This window comes from Rhinopithecus bieti, unplaced genomic scaffold (genome assembly GCF_001698545.2).
Source record: "Rhinopithecus bieti isolate Rb0 unplaced genomic scaffold, ASM169854v2 scaffold_27016, whole genome shotgun sequence".
Taxonomy (NCBI): domain Eukaryota; kingdom Metazoa; phylum Chordata; class Mammalia; order Primates; family Cercopithecidae; genus Rhinopithecus; species Rhinopithecus bieti.
In genome coordinates this window covers 735,089-751,900 of record NW_016812222.1, presented here as the reverse complement: position 1 = coordinate 751,900, position 16,812 = coordinate 735,089, and the positions used below count along the sequence as shown (strand labels likewise).

The 16,812-nt window shown below is 51.5% G+C and overlaps 1 protein-coding gene across 2 annotated transcripts in view; it reads right to left on the bottom strand.

Annotated features, from left to right (window-relative positions):
- The window catches only part of ANGPT4 (angiopoietin 4), a 49,870-nt gene extending 36,025 nt beyond the window's left edge, over positions 1 to 13,845 (bottom strand). For both annotated transcript variants that reach the window (XM_017895696.1, XM_017895697.1), the window contains exon 1: positions 13,423 to 13,845. In XM_017895696.1, the coding sequence (XP_017751185.1) occupies positions 13,423 to 13,731 (309 nt within the window). In that variant the 5' untranslated portion in view covers positions 13,732 to 13,845. The remainder of the gene's footprint in view (positions 1 to 13,422) is intronic.
- Positions 13,846 to 16,812: the final 2,967 nt, after the last annotated feature.

Sequence of the window (16,812 nt, the reverse complement as noted above, 5' to 3'; positions counted from 1 at the left end):
TTTTTTTTTGAGACGGAGTCTCGCTCTGTCGCCTGTCGCCCAGGCTGGAGTGCAGTGGGTGGATCTGAGCTCACTGGAGACTCCACCTCCTGGGTTTATTCCATTCTCTTGCCTCAGCCTCCCGAGTAGCTGGGACTACAGGCAGCCCCCACCTCGCCCGGCTAGTTTTTTGTATTTTTTAGTAGAGACAGGGTTTCACCATGTTAGCCAGGATGGTCTCGATCTCCTGACCTAGTGATCCGCCCGTCTCGGCCTCCCGAAGTGCTGGGATTAAAGGCTTGAGCCACTGTGCCCGGCCCAAATGGTGTATTTTTATATAAAAACTGAGGAGACCAAACTATTAACAGTAGCGATTTGCTTCAGGGGAGGGGGTGACAATGGGGTGATGCTGATGGTATTTTCTTTTTATATTACCTATATCAAAATTGTTTGGATTTTAAAAGTAGAATGAGAGTGTATACAGGCATAATTAATAGAACATTTAACAACTAGTATATATAGGAGTCCTTAACTGATGTCCTGGACTCCCGGGGATCTGTGAATAGAATTCAAGGAACCTGTAAACTTGCATTTAAAAAAAAGACATTCTTTTCCCACTAATCTCTAACTGAAATTGGTTTTTCCTGTGGTAGTGAGTATATGCCACAGGCTATTACGGTGGTGATAGCAGGGCCTGCGGCATTGTCACTAGTAGAAACCGCAGATACTCTAATGTCTCATTGCAGTGATTATGGACATCTACAACATATTGTGTATACTTATCTCAGCCTCAAAGTGATGGAAGGTACTTGACCCACCACTCTGTCTTGTTATTTTGTGCATTAATACAGAAGTAATATAAGACTATATCAGAAACCTGTTTTCTGTTATGTTGACATTTGCATCTCAAGGCAATTTGTTTCCTTTATAAATCTATGCATTTAATTTTACATTTCAGAAAACATTGTTTTTCTGAGAGAGGGTCTGGAGCTTCTCCGGATGCCAAAGGACCCAAGGCACAGAAAAGGTTGAGACCCCTGAAGACCCGTCCCACACAAGGTTCCTCACTGGTATCCCCAGCAGGCTACCAACTCTGAGAGTGCAAGGACTTTGCCTGCCTTCTGGGGCCTGGAAGAGTGTCTGGATATTTGTAGGCTCTGCTGTTGACCCCAATTATAGATGGGCAAATGGAGGTTCAGGCTCAGAGTCACTTCCCTGAGGTCACCCATCAAGTTGGCAGATGCTAGATTCATCCCCAGGTCTATATGATTTGGAAGGCTGGGAGGTCAGGTCTGGTGGGTGTAGGAGGGTCAGGGCGGGGCTGAGTGGGTGAAAGTGGTGCTTCCCTCACCCAGGGTGCGACCCAGGCTTTAGCCCTGCAGCCAGTGCACCCAGAGGATGAGGTGAATCCTGCTGCTGGCTTCTGCCTGTTGATCCAGTTCCTGGGTCTCTGCCCAGACTTGTTCCGGAACCAGACCCAAAGCATGAGAGCTTCTGTGAATCGGGGTGTGCATTAAGTAAACTACATCCTTCTAGTTGTTCAGACCCAGCCTCTCAGAGCTACCCTGCTTTCCTTTGTTTCTCTCACATCCTGCATCCAATCTGTTTTCTCTACCCTTGGGTGTATGCAGAATCTGACCATTTCTGCCCAGCCTTGCCACTTCCACCAATTATCTCTAGTGGGGATCACAGCTTCCTTGATACTCTCAGCATCTGTCCTTGCTCCCTGGGCTCTCAGGCTATGCTCCACATGTAGCCAGTGAGATCCTGGTCAACCTCTCAGATTATGACTCCCTCTGCTCTAAACCCTGCTGTGGCTCCCGTGTGGCTAAGAGAGGACCAGGACTCCTTGCAGATTCCTTTAGTAGAGAACAAAATTCTTTGCTTTGGAAACAGGCAAAACAACCCCCAGTGAACAGAGTCCAAATAAGGCTGTACTGGGATGGTGTGGGAATTGGGATGAAGCCTGTTCTAGGTCCTAGGCTGAACCAAGGCCCCATGGCCGAGGTGGTGCAGGGTGTGGAGATTTGAGCCTGGCCTGACCGTAAAAGGAAAAGGGCTTTAGCAGGGATGCCCCAGGGGTAGGAGCCAAGGCAGGGAGACATCTGGGGAGCAAAGACTTAGTGAGGGGGAGACCTAAATGATGCCCTCAGGGACCACTCAGCTCCCATCCCCTCCATTTCACAGATGGGGAAACTGAGGTCCCAATCAGGAAAGTAAAGTGCCAGAGGCTGTACACAGGAGCTAATGGCCAGATCTGGTCCAGATGTATGAAAATCTGGGGGGTCAGAGCTTTCATAGCTTTGTGTGTGTGTTTCAACTTAAATGTAAATCTTTGTAATTTTATTTTCAAATGGGTGATATAAACACATTGTTCAAAATTCCAAGGAACAAAAGTGAAGTGAAAACAAATTTTCTGTCCCTGCCTCAACCCACAGTTCCCTCCCTACAGGCCACTGAGGGAGGATCCTGGGTTTCCTTCAGAGAAACACTACGCATGCATCTGCAGTAACTATGCTTCCATCCCGCCACCTGCCCTTCAGTCTACAAAAACCTCAGCTTGCTGTTCCACACCTGGCTTCCTTTTGCTTAACATAATTCATAGCGTGTTCCACATTCATCCAGGTAGACTAGCCTCAGCATTGTAAACTGCTTGCAATTCCATCTATGGGCCTCCATTGTATCCTCATCTAGTCCCTTCTAGCTGGACCTGTAGGATGTTTCCAGGCTTTAACCATCACAAACAGGGCTGCTATAAATATCCTTGTACACCTGTCACTTAACACTCCCACGGCCTATGTGGGGAATAAATCCTTCGAAGTAGAATTGCTGAGTGAAATCACATGTTTTTTTGGTCCTTTGTTTTTTGAGACAGAGTCCTGCTCTATCACCCAGGCTGGAGTGCAATGGTGTGATTATGGCTCAATGCAGCCTCAAACCCCCAGGCTCAAGCGATCCCCCCACCTTAGCCTCTCAAGTAGCTGGGACTATAGGCATGTGCCACCAGGCCCAGCTAATTTTTCAGCATTTTTTGTACAGACCAGGGTCTCGCTTTGTTGACTCAGGCTAGTCTCGAACTCCTGAGCTTCAGTGATCCTCCCACCTCACCTCAGTCTCCCAAAACATTTGTGATTTTGACTATCGTTAACAAACTGCCCTTGGCAGAGGTTGTGCCTGGTGGTTTCTGCGCTTTTGGAGGAGAGGCCCTAGGGTCTGCAGAGGTGGGCACAGGAGCCACAGAGTTGCTTATTGCACCCCCTCCCAACACACATCCACACCCCCCCAATCTCAGTAGCACCAGAGCATCTCCCATCATCATCCTTCTCTCTTCCAGGTCTCCCTGAAAATGTCACCTCCTCTGAGAAGCATTCCCTGACCACCCCCACTCTACTCCACCTGTTTATCACAGTGTCCACTCTGGCTTCTACACAGTACTTCATGCCATGTGAAATCACTTCAGTCATTTGTCATTTGTCCGATTCCCCCACCAGAAGAGCCCAGAGAGTGCAGAGCACCAGGAGTGCAGAGATTTGTCTTCCCTGTTCATGAGCACATCCTCCATGCCTAGAATAGAGCCAGGCACATAAGAGGTCCTCGATAAATATTTGTTGAAAGAACAGATGGGTCAGTTTTGTGTAAGGGGCCAGATTTCCATTGAATAGTTGTTTGGCATCTAGAAGCAAGTTTGGAGCCTCAAGCCCAGGCCCAGCCACTGCTGGAGCCTGTGAGAGGCAAAGACAGTGGAGACCACAGAGGCCAGAGAACAGAGAGCTAACTGGTGCCAGGGCAGAAAGAAAGGGGAAGAAACACCAGCACAGAGATGGGAGGGGCAGGCAGGAGGGTTCCCAGGGGGAATGGAGGGAAGGAGTCAGTTGGGGTATCTGTAGGAGGAATGTTCTAGAAATGAGCAAGACATACTCTTGGTGCTCATTTACTTCCTCTAACCAACTCGTTCAGATGTGCCGAGACTTGTGCATGGTGCTGGGGAGACAGCAGCTACCAGAACAGGCCAGGCTCCGCACTGCTGCCAGGGTCTCCCAAGGAAGATATCCAAAGGGTTACTGTGTCCCAGGCATGGCCCCAAGGCCCTACAAATACAGCTCATTTAGTCCTTGGTTCTCCCATTGTCACCATTTTACAGATGAGGAAAGGAAGGCACTGAGAAGATGAGCACCTTGCCTAAGTGGCAAAGATTGGATTTAAATACGGGCCTCTGGTCTCCAAAGACCACACCCTTAGCCATTCAGTGGGTTGCTTGTGGCAGCTAGCCTTCAGAGTGACCCCAGAGATCCTGGTGCTCATGCCCTTGCATAGTCCCCTCTCTCAAGAAGTCAGGACTAACTAGCATGACTAATTAGATATTGTAGAAATGTTAGTGTGACTTCCTTGGCTAAACCATTGCATTGTGTCTTCTGTCTTGCCCTCTCTTGGACCCCATGCTCTAGGGGAAGTAGGCCACCATGGCCTGAGGACCCTTAAGCAGCCCTGGGGAGGAACCCATCTGGAGGGGAACTGAGGCCTTCTACCCATGGCCAGCAGCTCACCAGACACAGGAGGCTGAGCCCCAGCCCCGGTCAAGCCTTTAGATGAGTGCAGCCCTAGCTGATATCTGAGTGCAGCCACATGAAAAAAACTACCTTGTTAAGTTGCTTCAGAATTCCTGACCCTCAGAAACTGAAAGATAACAAATGTTTATTATTATTTTAAGCTGCTGAATGTTTTAGGGTAATTTGCTATGCTGCAATAGATAACTAATATACTGCTTTTCCAGAGCTTATAGAGGTTTAACCCTCTTGCTTCTCTTCTCTGCCATCCCCAGTCCTCAGTTTCCTCATTTTGACAATGGGCTGACTTGTGATTTGTGAGGGTTGGCCCCTCCTCCTATGCCTTGCTTCTGTCCCCCAGGCCTGCACTAGGCCCTCACCCTGTGGCTCAATGCAGACTGAGATGGTTTGTCTTGTCCTCTCTGAGCAGCTGGGCCCAAGCCTTCCTTGTTTTCCTCTCTGGAAGACATTCTATTGCTTTTCTTCTGGGTTAGGCTCTGGGCAAGCAGAGCCAGTGGACAGGGAGCCAGGGGTAGAGAGAGCCGGGGACCAACGGGCTCTCATAGAGAGATGAGCTTCTCAACCCTAGCTCAACCCTCAATTCTTTGACACAGGCCCAGCATCTCCAAACATCCAGTGTGGTCTGGGCCTGGAGCACTGCACTGAGAGTCAGCAAGCTTGCTCAATAGCTTTGCCATTTCTTTTCTCTGCCAGTGATGAGCTTCTCTGAACCTCAGTGGCCTCATTGTTTCCTCCTTGCAGAGGGCCTGGAAGGAACAGGGAAATGGCCACAGGGATCTGTGCTCTGCAGGAGCTGGGCTGGGATTCTTGTCTGTCTTGTTCATGAGGCCTAGCACAGTGACTGGCACACAGTAGCGCTTCCCATATTTGTGCAATATTTGGGACTTCCCTGGCTCCTGAGCCTCACCTCTGATGGGGTGGTAGGTCCAGTGTCCATCCTATGTAAAAGGCCACAAGGAGAAGATGAGGAGTGTGGGGGAAGGGGCTGCAGAGGGAGGGGGAGTAGGGCCTGCCTCTGCCATCTGGACTTGGGAGGGCTACCAGGGTCCCTGCCTCCTCAGGCTCAGCTATGCCTTTGGTGGTCGTCTATATTTCAACCTTGATCTTGGGAGGTGTTTGCGATTGCTCACCTCCCTGACACTTGAATGTCACAGAATGGAATGGGGTGCCCATTTTGCTTGGCAACATGCCTATTGAACAGTTCTTATGTGCTCAGCACTGTTCTAACCACTAGCTATATTAAGTCCTTGTAGCCACCCTCCAAGGTAGGACCTGTTATCAACCCGTTTTACAGATGAGGCACAGAGAGGTTAAACAACTTATGATGCCACAAGGTTTATGAGTCAATGTTTATAAGACACATATAAAGTGCCTGGCCCAGGGAAAGTCCCATATGTGAATTCGCCACAGCAAAGCACTCACCCCAGAAGACAGAAGAAACAACAGTAGCATCTCCTGGTTCTCTGCACGCTGGAGCAGTGCCAGGCACATCCCCCGACCAGCCGTTTGAGCCTCACAGCAAACCCAGGCAATGTGTGTATCATCACCTCCATTTTATAGATTGAAAAGCTGAAGCTCAGGTCTTTCTCATATTTGCACAGCTAAAAATGTCACAAATGTAAAGTTGAGGGAACAAAAGCAAACTACAGTAAGATATGGATGGTATGACAGGATTCCTTCCACTGTGAATCCTGGAGTCTTTAGGTTTACTGAGCACTTACTTTCTGCCAGGACGTGTACGGAGCCCCACATGTGCGTTGCCTCATTTAATCACCTCAATAACCTGCAAAGTGGCTTCTGTTATTGTTCTCACTTCACAGATAAGGAAACCAAGACACAGAGTGGAAAAGCAATGGTCTGAGAAGGCACAGCCAGTAAGCAGTGGAGCTGGGATTCAAACTGAGTCAACTGGGACTCAGGACCTACGCTGGCCTTCTGTGGGATTTACCCCCAGGCCCTGGGCCAAGAATGAGGCGTGCAATTGTGGGGACACCCAGACTGAGCTTCTGGAGCCCCTTAGCTTTTCGGAATGGCCACAGCTGCCTGAATCCCTGCCTGAAGCCCTGCCTGAATCATCCCTGGCAGAAAAGCCCTAGGGAAGCTCTCCTTGGCCTAAGGGCTCCTGGGGGAAGAAAAATCTAGCAGCTATGGGTCTTCCCTTTGGGGACCAGGGTCCTCTATATTTTCCAGGTACCAACTACTGCCCAGGGACCTGCCCATTATGGACATAGCTTATTTACTGGACAGGAAACCGTCCTAAGTGCTGAGATAACAGGTTCTGGCATCAGATGACTGAATCTGACTTCACCCTTCTTGGCTGTATGATGTTGGGCAAGTCACCTAATCTCTTGGTGCCTCAGTTTCGTCATCTGTTAGTGGACAAGCAATCTTACTTTACTGAGTCATGGTGAGAATTAAATGCAGTAACATAAAGCACCTAGGACAGTATGTGGCATACAGTAAATGCTCACTAAATAAGTACTTACTCATTACATCATAACTGCTTTTTCATCCTCCACTCATTCTGGGAGGCACGAGTATCTTGAATTCCACTTTAGAGAGGAGCCAACTGATATATGTGGCTTCCCCGGGCTCCCATAGCTTGGAGTGGTACCCCTGGGACTTGACCTCCTGACCTCAACTTGGTCCTCCCCAGACTCCACAGCCATCTCTCAGGGTTCATTCCAGACATTTCAGAGCTGGCTCTGAGGTTATGCAAACAAACTGTGGCCCGAGTCTGACTGGAGGTGTAGGCTTAGGGGGCAGACCTGGGGCCTGTTTTCTAACATTTCCTGCTCAAAGAGAAGGGGAAGAAGGTCTGTGTACATCCCAGCTTGGCTGAGCTCTAAGGCTAGGGAGGAGAGAACTAGAAACATGTGGCCCTGCCCTCTGTGGCCCTGTCCTCTGTGGGATGGCTGGCCAAGCCAGTTGAACAAATAAACCCGTCCCTCTGGGGGAAGTTGCCAGGGGGGCTGCTGCTGGTGGTGCCTGCCCTGCACCCCACCTCATCCCGGGCATGAGCCAGCTGGTCATCCCCAGGCCGAGGGTATCTGTGCCAGCTGTTTCTAGGCCCCTTTCTTGGAAAAGTAATCCCATTACTCTAAGAAGCAGATGCTGTTCCCCCCACCCCATCCCCCAGTCCCAAACTGCTTAGAAAGGAGCCAGTGTTGAGGTTAGGAAATCAAACCCCAAGATACTTTGTTCGGCACCGAGACTCATTTCTTGTTTGGATAACTGAAGGCTGAAAATGCCAAGAATTTGTGGGCAGCCTGGGAAGGCTGGGGCAACTGGAACCCTGGCTCCCAAACCAGTTCAGTTTGGGAGGGTCTCAGGCTGGGCAAAGACCCCACCCTGGGTTTCTCCTTGGTGCTCTCTTGACCCACACCCAGCTAGGCAGGGCCTCACAACTGCCAGGCCAAGGGGCCGAGTTATTCTAAGGTTTGACGTCAGAGACCTGGAGCAAACAGCAGAGGCTGGGGCAGTGCCAGGTTGGGAGGCCCCTGCCCAGCCCCTGACCCCTTTCTGCTTGGTTTTGGGTGCAGAGGAGGAAGAGAAAGAGGCCCCGGCTGAGCTGCCAGCTGCAGGGTGGGCATCGGTCTTCTGGAAGATGTGCCCTGGGTCTTCAGTGTGGATACCCAGAGAGGTAGAGGTGGGAGGGATGGCCTCGGGGTGAGAAAAGGAGGAGCTGAGAAAGAGACAGGGAAGGATGCAGGGAGACACTTTGGTAGCCAACCAAGAGAGAGAATCAGAGACAGAGACACCCACAGAGTTAGCAACAGTGAGTCAGGGCCACCGCGAGTGCCCCAAGAGAGATCCACAGAGGCAGAGAGACGCAGAAATAGAGAAACAGACTGACCACGGTGGCTCGCGTCTGCGTTCCCAGCTACTTGGAAGACTGAGGCGGGAGGATCGCTTGAGCTCAGGAGTTCAAGGCTGCAGTGAGCTGTGATTGCACCATTGCACCCCAGCGTGATTGAGAGAGCCAGACCTTGTCTTTAAGAGAGAGAGAGGGAAAGAGACAGAGAACAGACAGAGATAGATGGAGATAGATAGAGAGAAGGCTACCATGGACTCCAGGCCAGCAGCTACTGGCTGCTCCCTAAAGGTGAGAAAGTAGTTCTCACCCTTGGTTTCCAGGTGGAGTCAGCCCTGTCCCTGGGAGCTCAGAGACTGGGGAAGATGTGCTGCCTTCAGGCGGTGGGGGTGGGCCAGGGAGCCTGGGGCTTGTGTCTGGCCCTGGTTTTCCTCATTCTCCTCATCTGTAAAATGGATCATTCTGTGAGGACATGAGGAGAAGGCAGAGGATGGCACTTCTTGGCTGGGACACCTGGAGAAACTGGGGAAATGGCAGTCACACACGGGAGCCCTTATTGAGCACCTGCTGTGTGCAGAGGCTTTCCCTGCTCTGCTTCTCTTGACCTCACATAGAAGGTCAGGAGTAGGTGCTGTCATTCTCCTCCCAGCCTCAGGATGAGGCACTGAGAGGGAAGGGCCAGCACTGGGTCCTAGAGCGAGGACCCGGTGGACAGAGGAGGTCATGTGACTAGCCACTGAGCTGCCCAGCCCAGCTAGAGATGCCTGCACTGCAGCTGGCTCTGTCCCCCAACCTCCTGAATGTTCCTGCCTGCAGCTTTTCATCCAGATGCAGGGGGTGGAGCAGAGCCCAGAGCTGATGTGCAGCCCCAGGAGCTGACTCCAGATGGGAATCACTGGGGCAGGGGCTTTCCAGGAGGGAGGAGGAGGAGAGGGAGGGAGGCAGAAGGAGGGGAAGAGCAGGAAGAAGAAAGGGAAGGGGAGTGCAGGAGAGGAGGAGAGTGTGAAAGAGGAGAGAGAGAGAAGGGGCAAGGCCGGGGCTCTCCCCATGCCTGATGAGCACTGGCAGTAGGACACAGCAATCTGTATGCTAGGAAAAGAGAGTGGGTATCTGGGGACTTGGAAACTCTGCAGTTGAAGAGTGCACCAAGAGCACCCCATCCTCTTGAGATCTTGCTTCCCTTGCCTCCAAAATAACCTGCAGTTTGGAGTGAGAATCCAGATTGACTTTCACTGCTACTTGACTCTGGCAAGTCACTTTCCCTCTCTGGCCTGTTTCCTCACCTGTACACTGGGGAAACAGGAGGGCAGTTGGGGGCACAGGCTGAGCAGATGTTGGCCTCTGGGATTCACGACAGGGAGGATCTCCCCTGTGTCTGTCTAGATGAATAGAATCTTGCTGAGAGCTTCTTCATCCCTTATGGCAATGGTGATGATGGTGATGATGATGATGATGATGGTGCTATTAGATGAGAGTATTTCAAAACTCTTTTTTAACTTTTCTGGGATGTTAAAGAAAAAAGCCAAAAAAAAAAAAAAAAAGAAGGGCTTTGAGTTTCAGAAGATCTGAGATATGCCTGGACCAAGAGAAGAACTAGAGGAAGGTCACAGCTACAGCTACAGAAGGTAGCAAGCACCCCCCACTGGGGCCCAGGAGTGTCAGAGGGGAGAGAGAGAAATTATTGTTTACATGAACCAAGGGTCACGTGTCTCAACTGGAGTGAAGAAGGACCTAAGAATTGCAGGACCCATGTCTCCACTTCCAGGGACAACCCCCGATGGAAATAGCCAACATGTGTTGAGTGTTTACTATACACTTGACACCAGGCCAAGGACTTCCTGGCATCATCTTGTTAAATCCTCGGAGGTAGGTAGTATTTTCACCTTGTTTTGTAGGTGAGGAAACCAAGGCTCACAGAGATGAAGCAACTCCAGGTCACACAGCAAGGGGCAGAAATGAGACTGGAATCCCAGCAGCTGGGCTCCAGATTCAGGGCTCTCACCTTTCGGGCCCTGCTGCTGCCCAAGGAGGTGATAGACCCAGGGAATGTGGTGACCTGGTGTATCTAGGCTGATGGGTCTGATCTTGTGGCAGGCTCCATAGGCATTGGGCGACCTGGCAGTGACTTGATTGCCAAGGGGATGAAGGAGTGCTCAACCCAAGGGGCTCCTGCCCCAGGAGATGGCACCGCAAACACCAGAGACGGTGCAGGACTGAGGAGTCCTTGAGAACACCAGCGTGGACAGTTGACATTCCCAGATCCAAGGACACGTGCAACCCTTGTACTGGCTTGATCAAGATCAAGCTTCTCCCATTCATTGGTGCAGGGGCTTAAAATAAGGATTATGCTGAATTGAAGAAAAGCCCATCACATTGCTCAGGTGAGCTCCCCTGTGTCTTTGTGAAGCACAAAGCCAGGCAGCAGGCTGGGAGTGCTGTGTGGGCAGTCTAACTTATTTTCCCAGCCATCCCTGACACACTGTCACTTTCACCTGTATGTCAAATGACATACTGACATTTTCACCATTTTGCAGACAGGGAGACTGAAACCTGCTCATCCACAGCCATGTGGTAGGGAAGTACCTGCAGCCAGGTCAGCTAAACTCCCTCATCAGTGATCTTAGGCCCCACGGCACTCTATGGTGACCTGACTGACCCCAGCTCAGGATTTTCAGGCTAGGTGAATGGATGTCTGGAGAGGACATTCCATCTCAGGCTGAGGCGTCGGACCAGGTGACCTTCTGATCCTGCAAGCCATCAGTTCAAGCCATCAGCTCTCAGCCAATGTTTCCCAAGCATCCGACACCCAGGGGATTCAAAGATGGATGAGAGTGAGAGGTGAGACTTGGGGTAGGAGGCCCAGTGGGAGGTGATGACATTGTCCATGGGAAAGATGACAAGGCCTGAGCCAGAAAGATGGACCATGAGAGAAGCCTAGGCCGTAGGATGGGCTGGGCCAGCTGCCTGGGGGATAGGTGGGAGCCACAGGACGCCCCCAGGGCACAGACAGCCTGTGGCTGGGTGGCATCATACCCTAAACAGAGAGAGGCAGCCACGAGGAGGGTGTTTGGAGAAGAGTAGGGAGTCATCTCAGACACCTTTGGAGTTGAGATCCCCATGGACCCTCAGATGGGATGTTGGGGGAGGTCAAGGTCATGGGTTTTGGGCTCAGAATCCCATCAATGCCAATTTTGTGTCATCTTGGAGCAGGATGGAGACCTGGGACCTGAGAGGTTGGAAGAACATTTATGCACTCATGCATGCACCCGTGCTACAGACATTTACTGAGTACCTTCTACATGTTAGGTACTATTCTAGGCCCTGGGAACCCAAGAGTGAGCAAAGGAGAAATGGCGCCTGCCCTCTGGGAGCTCACAGACCAAAAGAAATGTTTTTAAGAACATTGGGTAGGGATAAGTGCTAAGAAAAAAAACAACAAAACTGGCAGAAGAGATAAAGGGTGAAAGAAGGAGGGTGGCTATTTTATACGGGGTGGGCAGGAAGGGCCTCTGAGGAGGTGACATTGGAGAGGATAGGAGGCTGGGGTAAGCCAAGTAGGGGTCTGGGAGAGGGAACTCCAGGGAGTAAGGGTTCTTGCTTTTATTCGGATGCATGGTAGCCCTGGGAGGAGGGAGAGGATGTAACTTAGGTTTTGATGGGGATTCTTTGGTCTGCTGCAAGGAGAATAGGAGGTGGGGGCCGAATGTTAGCAGGGAGCCAGGGTGGCAACCATGACAGTCATCTTCCCAGGAGCCAGAGGTGGTTGTCAAGCTTGTCTGCTGTTTAATACCTTCTAAAACTCCAGGAATTGGTTTGCATCCTTCATTCCCCAGTCACTGCCCGGACTGTCTCCTGGGTCCCTCTCCCTTTCCTTGGTAGCTCTCACTTAGGGACTCTCAAGAGTCCCAAATCAGACCCCCCAGGATGTCTCTTGTGCCCTCATACCCTGCCAGGGCCAAGCCTGCCTTGCACACCTCTGCAGTTGGTGCTTCGCCGAGGGTACACAGTAGGTGCTCACACTGTTTGCTGAAAGATGCAAGTGTGACAGGGTATTCTACAGCAGTCCTGGTCTTGGGCCAAAACCACAGTGGTGTCCTCAGCTCCTTGCTTCCTCCCACTCCACATCCAATTCACCAGCAGAGCTGATGGGCTCTACCTCCAGAACCCACCAGAATCGGACTGGCCACACCCGCTCCCAGTCCCGTTCTGCTCCAGGCCTCCGGTACCTCGCACCTGGTGGCTGCAGCAGCCATCTCTTTGGGCTTCTTGCTTCTACCCTGCCTCCTACAGTCTATGCTGTTCAATTCAAATCACCAGTGTCTGTCTCTGCTCAAAACTTTGCAGTGGCTCCCACAACACTCAGAACAAAAGCTGAAGTCCTTCCAGCAGCCCCCACAGCTGCATGGCCTGCCCTTCTCTCACCTCTCAGACCTCCCCACACCCTTGCTCCCTCTCCTCTGCTCCAGTCACACAGTCCATCGCCCTGCGGTTCTCCAGGCACTCACCGCTGTGGATGCATTCCCACCTCACGGTCAACATACATGCTGCTCCCTTTTCAGAACGTTCCCTCAAATATCTGCCTGGCCCACTCTATCACTTCCCTTGTTCTCTGGGTTCAAATGTCACCTCTGAGACGTACTCTCTAATGATCTGACCTCAAACAGCCACCCAGGGCCACCACTTGCCCTCTTCCTTCTTCATTTTGCTTCACCATCTGACATAGTAGATTGTCTCTTATTGCCTCTTTCCGCCTCTAGTCCAGAGGGAGACATACTATACTGTTGTATCCCCAGCACCCAGCATAGCTTGGTCTGTCCAGCCCTTGGTCAGGGCTGAATGGATTTCTGTTGGATGAATGAAGGGATGGCAGTTAAAGAGCCAGGTTGCCAGCTGACACTGCCCAATCTTGCTGTGTGGCCTCAGGCCCATCCCTGCCCCTCTCTGTGCAACTCAGAGCCAGCTCTCTGTGCTCAGGGAAGGCCTCTGGAATGGACGCTCCACCTGCCGATTGTGACAGACTCCAAAGCCGCCCTCTGCCCCCTGCAAGCCTCCCATGCCCCGTACCTTCTTCAGCCACTGCGTGTTGTTCTGCAGTGCCTGCTCCAGCCGTTTCACCTGTTGGATGGGCAACTTCTCCAGGTGCAGTGGGTTAGCCAGTGATTCCCTCTGGAGGGTGTTGGAGTCCCTGGAGGCCTCAGGCCCTGGAGGACAGGGCTCAGGCTTGGGCAGCAAGAAGGTGTAGCTACAGTGGCCGTGCTGGACTACAAGTGTCTCGCAGCCCCTACCTGCCTCCTGCCCTGTCTGTTGAGCCACAGACACGGTGGCAACCATCAGGAGGAGGCTGCCCCGCAGCTTGGCTAGCTGGGAGAGCATCTGGAGGTGTGGCAATGGCAAGGGGTGTCTGCTCAGAGCCCCAGGGACTGTGCCTGTGATGTCCTGCTGCAGCCAACAGTGGCCAGGCTTGCCTGCAGCTGCAGCTACAAACCTCTGTCTGGCCGAGCTCTGTCCAGGGGGCTATTTATACTTGCTCTGAATACCACGGCTGCTCTGCTTCCTCTCACCGCCTCCCTCCACCCCCACCCGACACCCTCTCACCTCTATTCTTCACTCCTTCCCTTCCTCTTTCCTCAGTCTTGACCGCACATTGCCCTTACCCTAACCGCGCACCAACCTTGCTCTGCCTGCCTCACCTCTGAGCCCTCTGATTATCCAGTGAGACCTGGCTTCCCTGCTGGAGGGAAGGGAAGAAAACAGCCCACAGACACGCGCACACACTCACGCACACACGAGCGCACACTCACACGCACGCCGACACGCACACACATTCATGTACACACAGACACCGAGCTCCAATGCTGCTCGCTTTGGAAAACCAAATGCAACTTAACTCTCCCTTCCTGTCTCTGTCTATTTTCCCTCTTTCCCTCCACCCCCATCCCCTGCCCCCCAAGGCTAAGATCTCAAGTTTCAGCCCCGCTGCCATCCCCTTCTCTCCTCACTGCACCTTCCTCCCTCTGGTTCCATGTTAGTGCTTGGAGTACAAGTGACCCCCAGAGAGAGAAGAGAGAGGGGAGGAGGCAGAGGGGTGAGGCTGGGGAGGGCCCAGCGAATCCACTTTGCTTCCAGAGACACACAAAATCCTTCCAAGGTGGGGCAAGTGAGCAACCCAGCTGGGAGTTGCTTCCTGTCCTCTCTTCTCCCTCAGGGCCAAGGGAAAGTGGTATGCCCCAGGATGGCCCTGGCTCGGTTGCTTGTGACAGTAATGAGAAGTTGTCATGTCCTGGGGCAGATCGCCCTGGGGCTGCTGGAGTGGGGAGGTGGAGAGGAGGCGGTGGGGAGAGGATGTTGGAGTGCCGGGAGGCTAACTCTAAATCTCGCTTCGCGACAGCTGGCCACAAGACCTAGGGTGGGCAACTTTGCCTCTCTGGGCCTCCACACCCTGATGTGTAAACCAGTAAACCTTGTCTCTTGCAGGAGGAATGCGTGTGAGCCCTCAGCATGGGGATGGAGAAATTTTCAGCTTCCCGATTCAAATCCTGACTCTATCATCTACCAGCTGTATGACTTTAAGTAAGTCACTTAACCTCTCTGTGACTTCATTTCCTCCTGAATGAAGAAAACAATACCACCTACTTCACAGGGCATGAAAATTAGTTGAGTTAGAGCAAGGCTGGCACAGAGTGAGCACTAAATAAATATTTTCCGTTGTCAATGTTATAGTTACCATTGCACCTCCCCTCCCACAACCCACTGGAGCATAAACCCCTCTAGGGCAGGGATTTGTCTCTGGGGGACATGGTGTCCAGGCAGGAGGTGCCCAGGAGTTGGTGGGGCCTCTCACTGGTGGGCTGCCTTTGTGTTCTGCCAGCTGTATGGGCTTTTCCTCACTCCCTGCTTGTTTCCTCAGAGTAGGGGCCAGTCTGGCTGTTTAGTATTTTCCTTTCTGTTCTCCCAAATCCCGATAGAGTTTTGAATTGGGGCAGGCTGCTTCTGGGCAGCTGTGAACTAGGGTCTCATCTGGGGACTGAGAACATTGTACCAGGTGTGGGGCTTTGGCAGGCAAAGGAAAAGCAGCTGGTTATCAGCCTCCAGCCTCCCCTGAGCCTTCCCCATGCTCTGAGCTCTGCGTGCCCCACTTGGCCCCAGCTGCCTCAGCTGTAAATGGGGTCATAGCACCCTGACCATGTGAGAGGAGGCATGGTAATGTGGATTGGGAGCTTATCACAGCGCTGGGTGCAGAGGAGGCCAGTGCGAATGGTGGTCATCATTATGATTGTCTTGACTAAGCTGCTTGATAATCCCAACGAGGCGGTTACACCAGGCCCCAAGCTTAGATGGGCCGCATGCTTGGTTTACACTCCGCCAGCACTGTCTTGAAATTCTTAATACATTTGGAACAAAGTGCTCAGCACTTGCATTCTTCATTGAGTTCCACAAATTAGGTAGCAGGCCCTGCATGGGAGACATGACGCTTCCTTCATCCCTCACTCTTCTCCTGACCTTACCATCCCATCAGACCTGTTCTTCCAATGTGATCCTTTACATATTTCCCCCTCTGTCATGTCTTCACTACTCAGAATGCTGGAGCCAGCCCCTGTGGATTGGAATCCTGGCTTTCCTGACCCCCCATTTGTGTGCCTTTTGCCAAGTTGCCTAACCTGTCTCTCAGTTTCCTCTTCCGTCAAAACAGTAATGTTACAGTGGCTAAAAGTCTGATTCCTGTAATAAGGTTAACACGGATCCTTTCACGTAGTACATGCTCAACCAATGACAGCTATCATCATTACCCCCTGCTATGAATATGAATGTTTGTGTGCCCCAAAATTGATCTATTGAAACTTAGTCAACAAGGTGATGGTATTAGAAGGTAGGGCCTTTGGGAGTGAATGGTTCATGAGGACTCTGTCTTGGGAATGAGATTAACGCTCCTATCAAAGAGATCCTAGACAGCTGGCCTTCCCTTTTGCTAGGTGAGGATGTAGTAAGAAAGCACCGTCTATGAAGCAGGAAGCTCTCACCAGACACCAGATCGGCTGGCGCCTTGATCTTGGACATCCCAGCCTCCAGAATTGTGAGAAATAAATTTCTGTTGTTTACAAGGCCCCCAGCTTAGTGCCTTCTGTTATAGCAGTCTGAATGGGCTAAGACACCCCACCATCACTCTCTTAGACCAGGGTGCTTCCTCTCTTGCAGGGAGAGCAACAGCCTCAGAAGTGAACTCTGGTTAATTGACCTTTGCTATTGCAACCAGCGTAATTTCTTTCTTTCTTTTCTTTTCTTCCTTTCTCTCTTTCTTTCTTTCTTTCTTTCTTTCTTTCTTTCTTTCTTTCTTTCTTTCTTTCTTTCTTTTCTTTCTTTCTTTTTTCTCCCTTTCTTTCTTTCTTTTCTTTCTTTCTCTCTCTCTCTTTCTTTCTCTCTCTATCCCTCCCTTCCTCCCTTCCTCTCTTCCTTCCC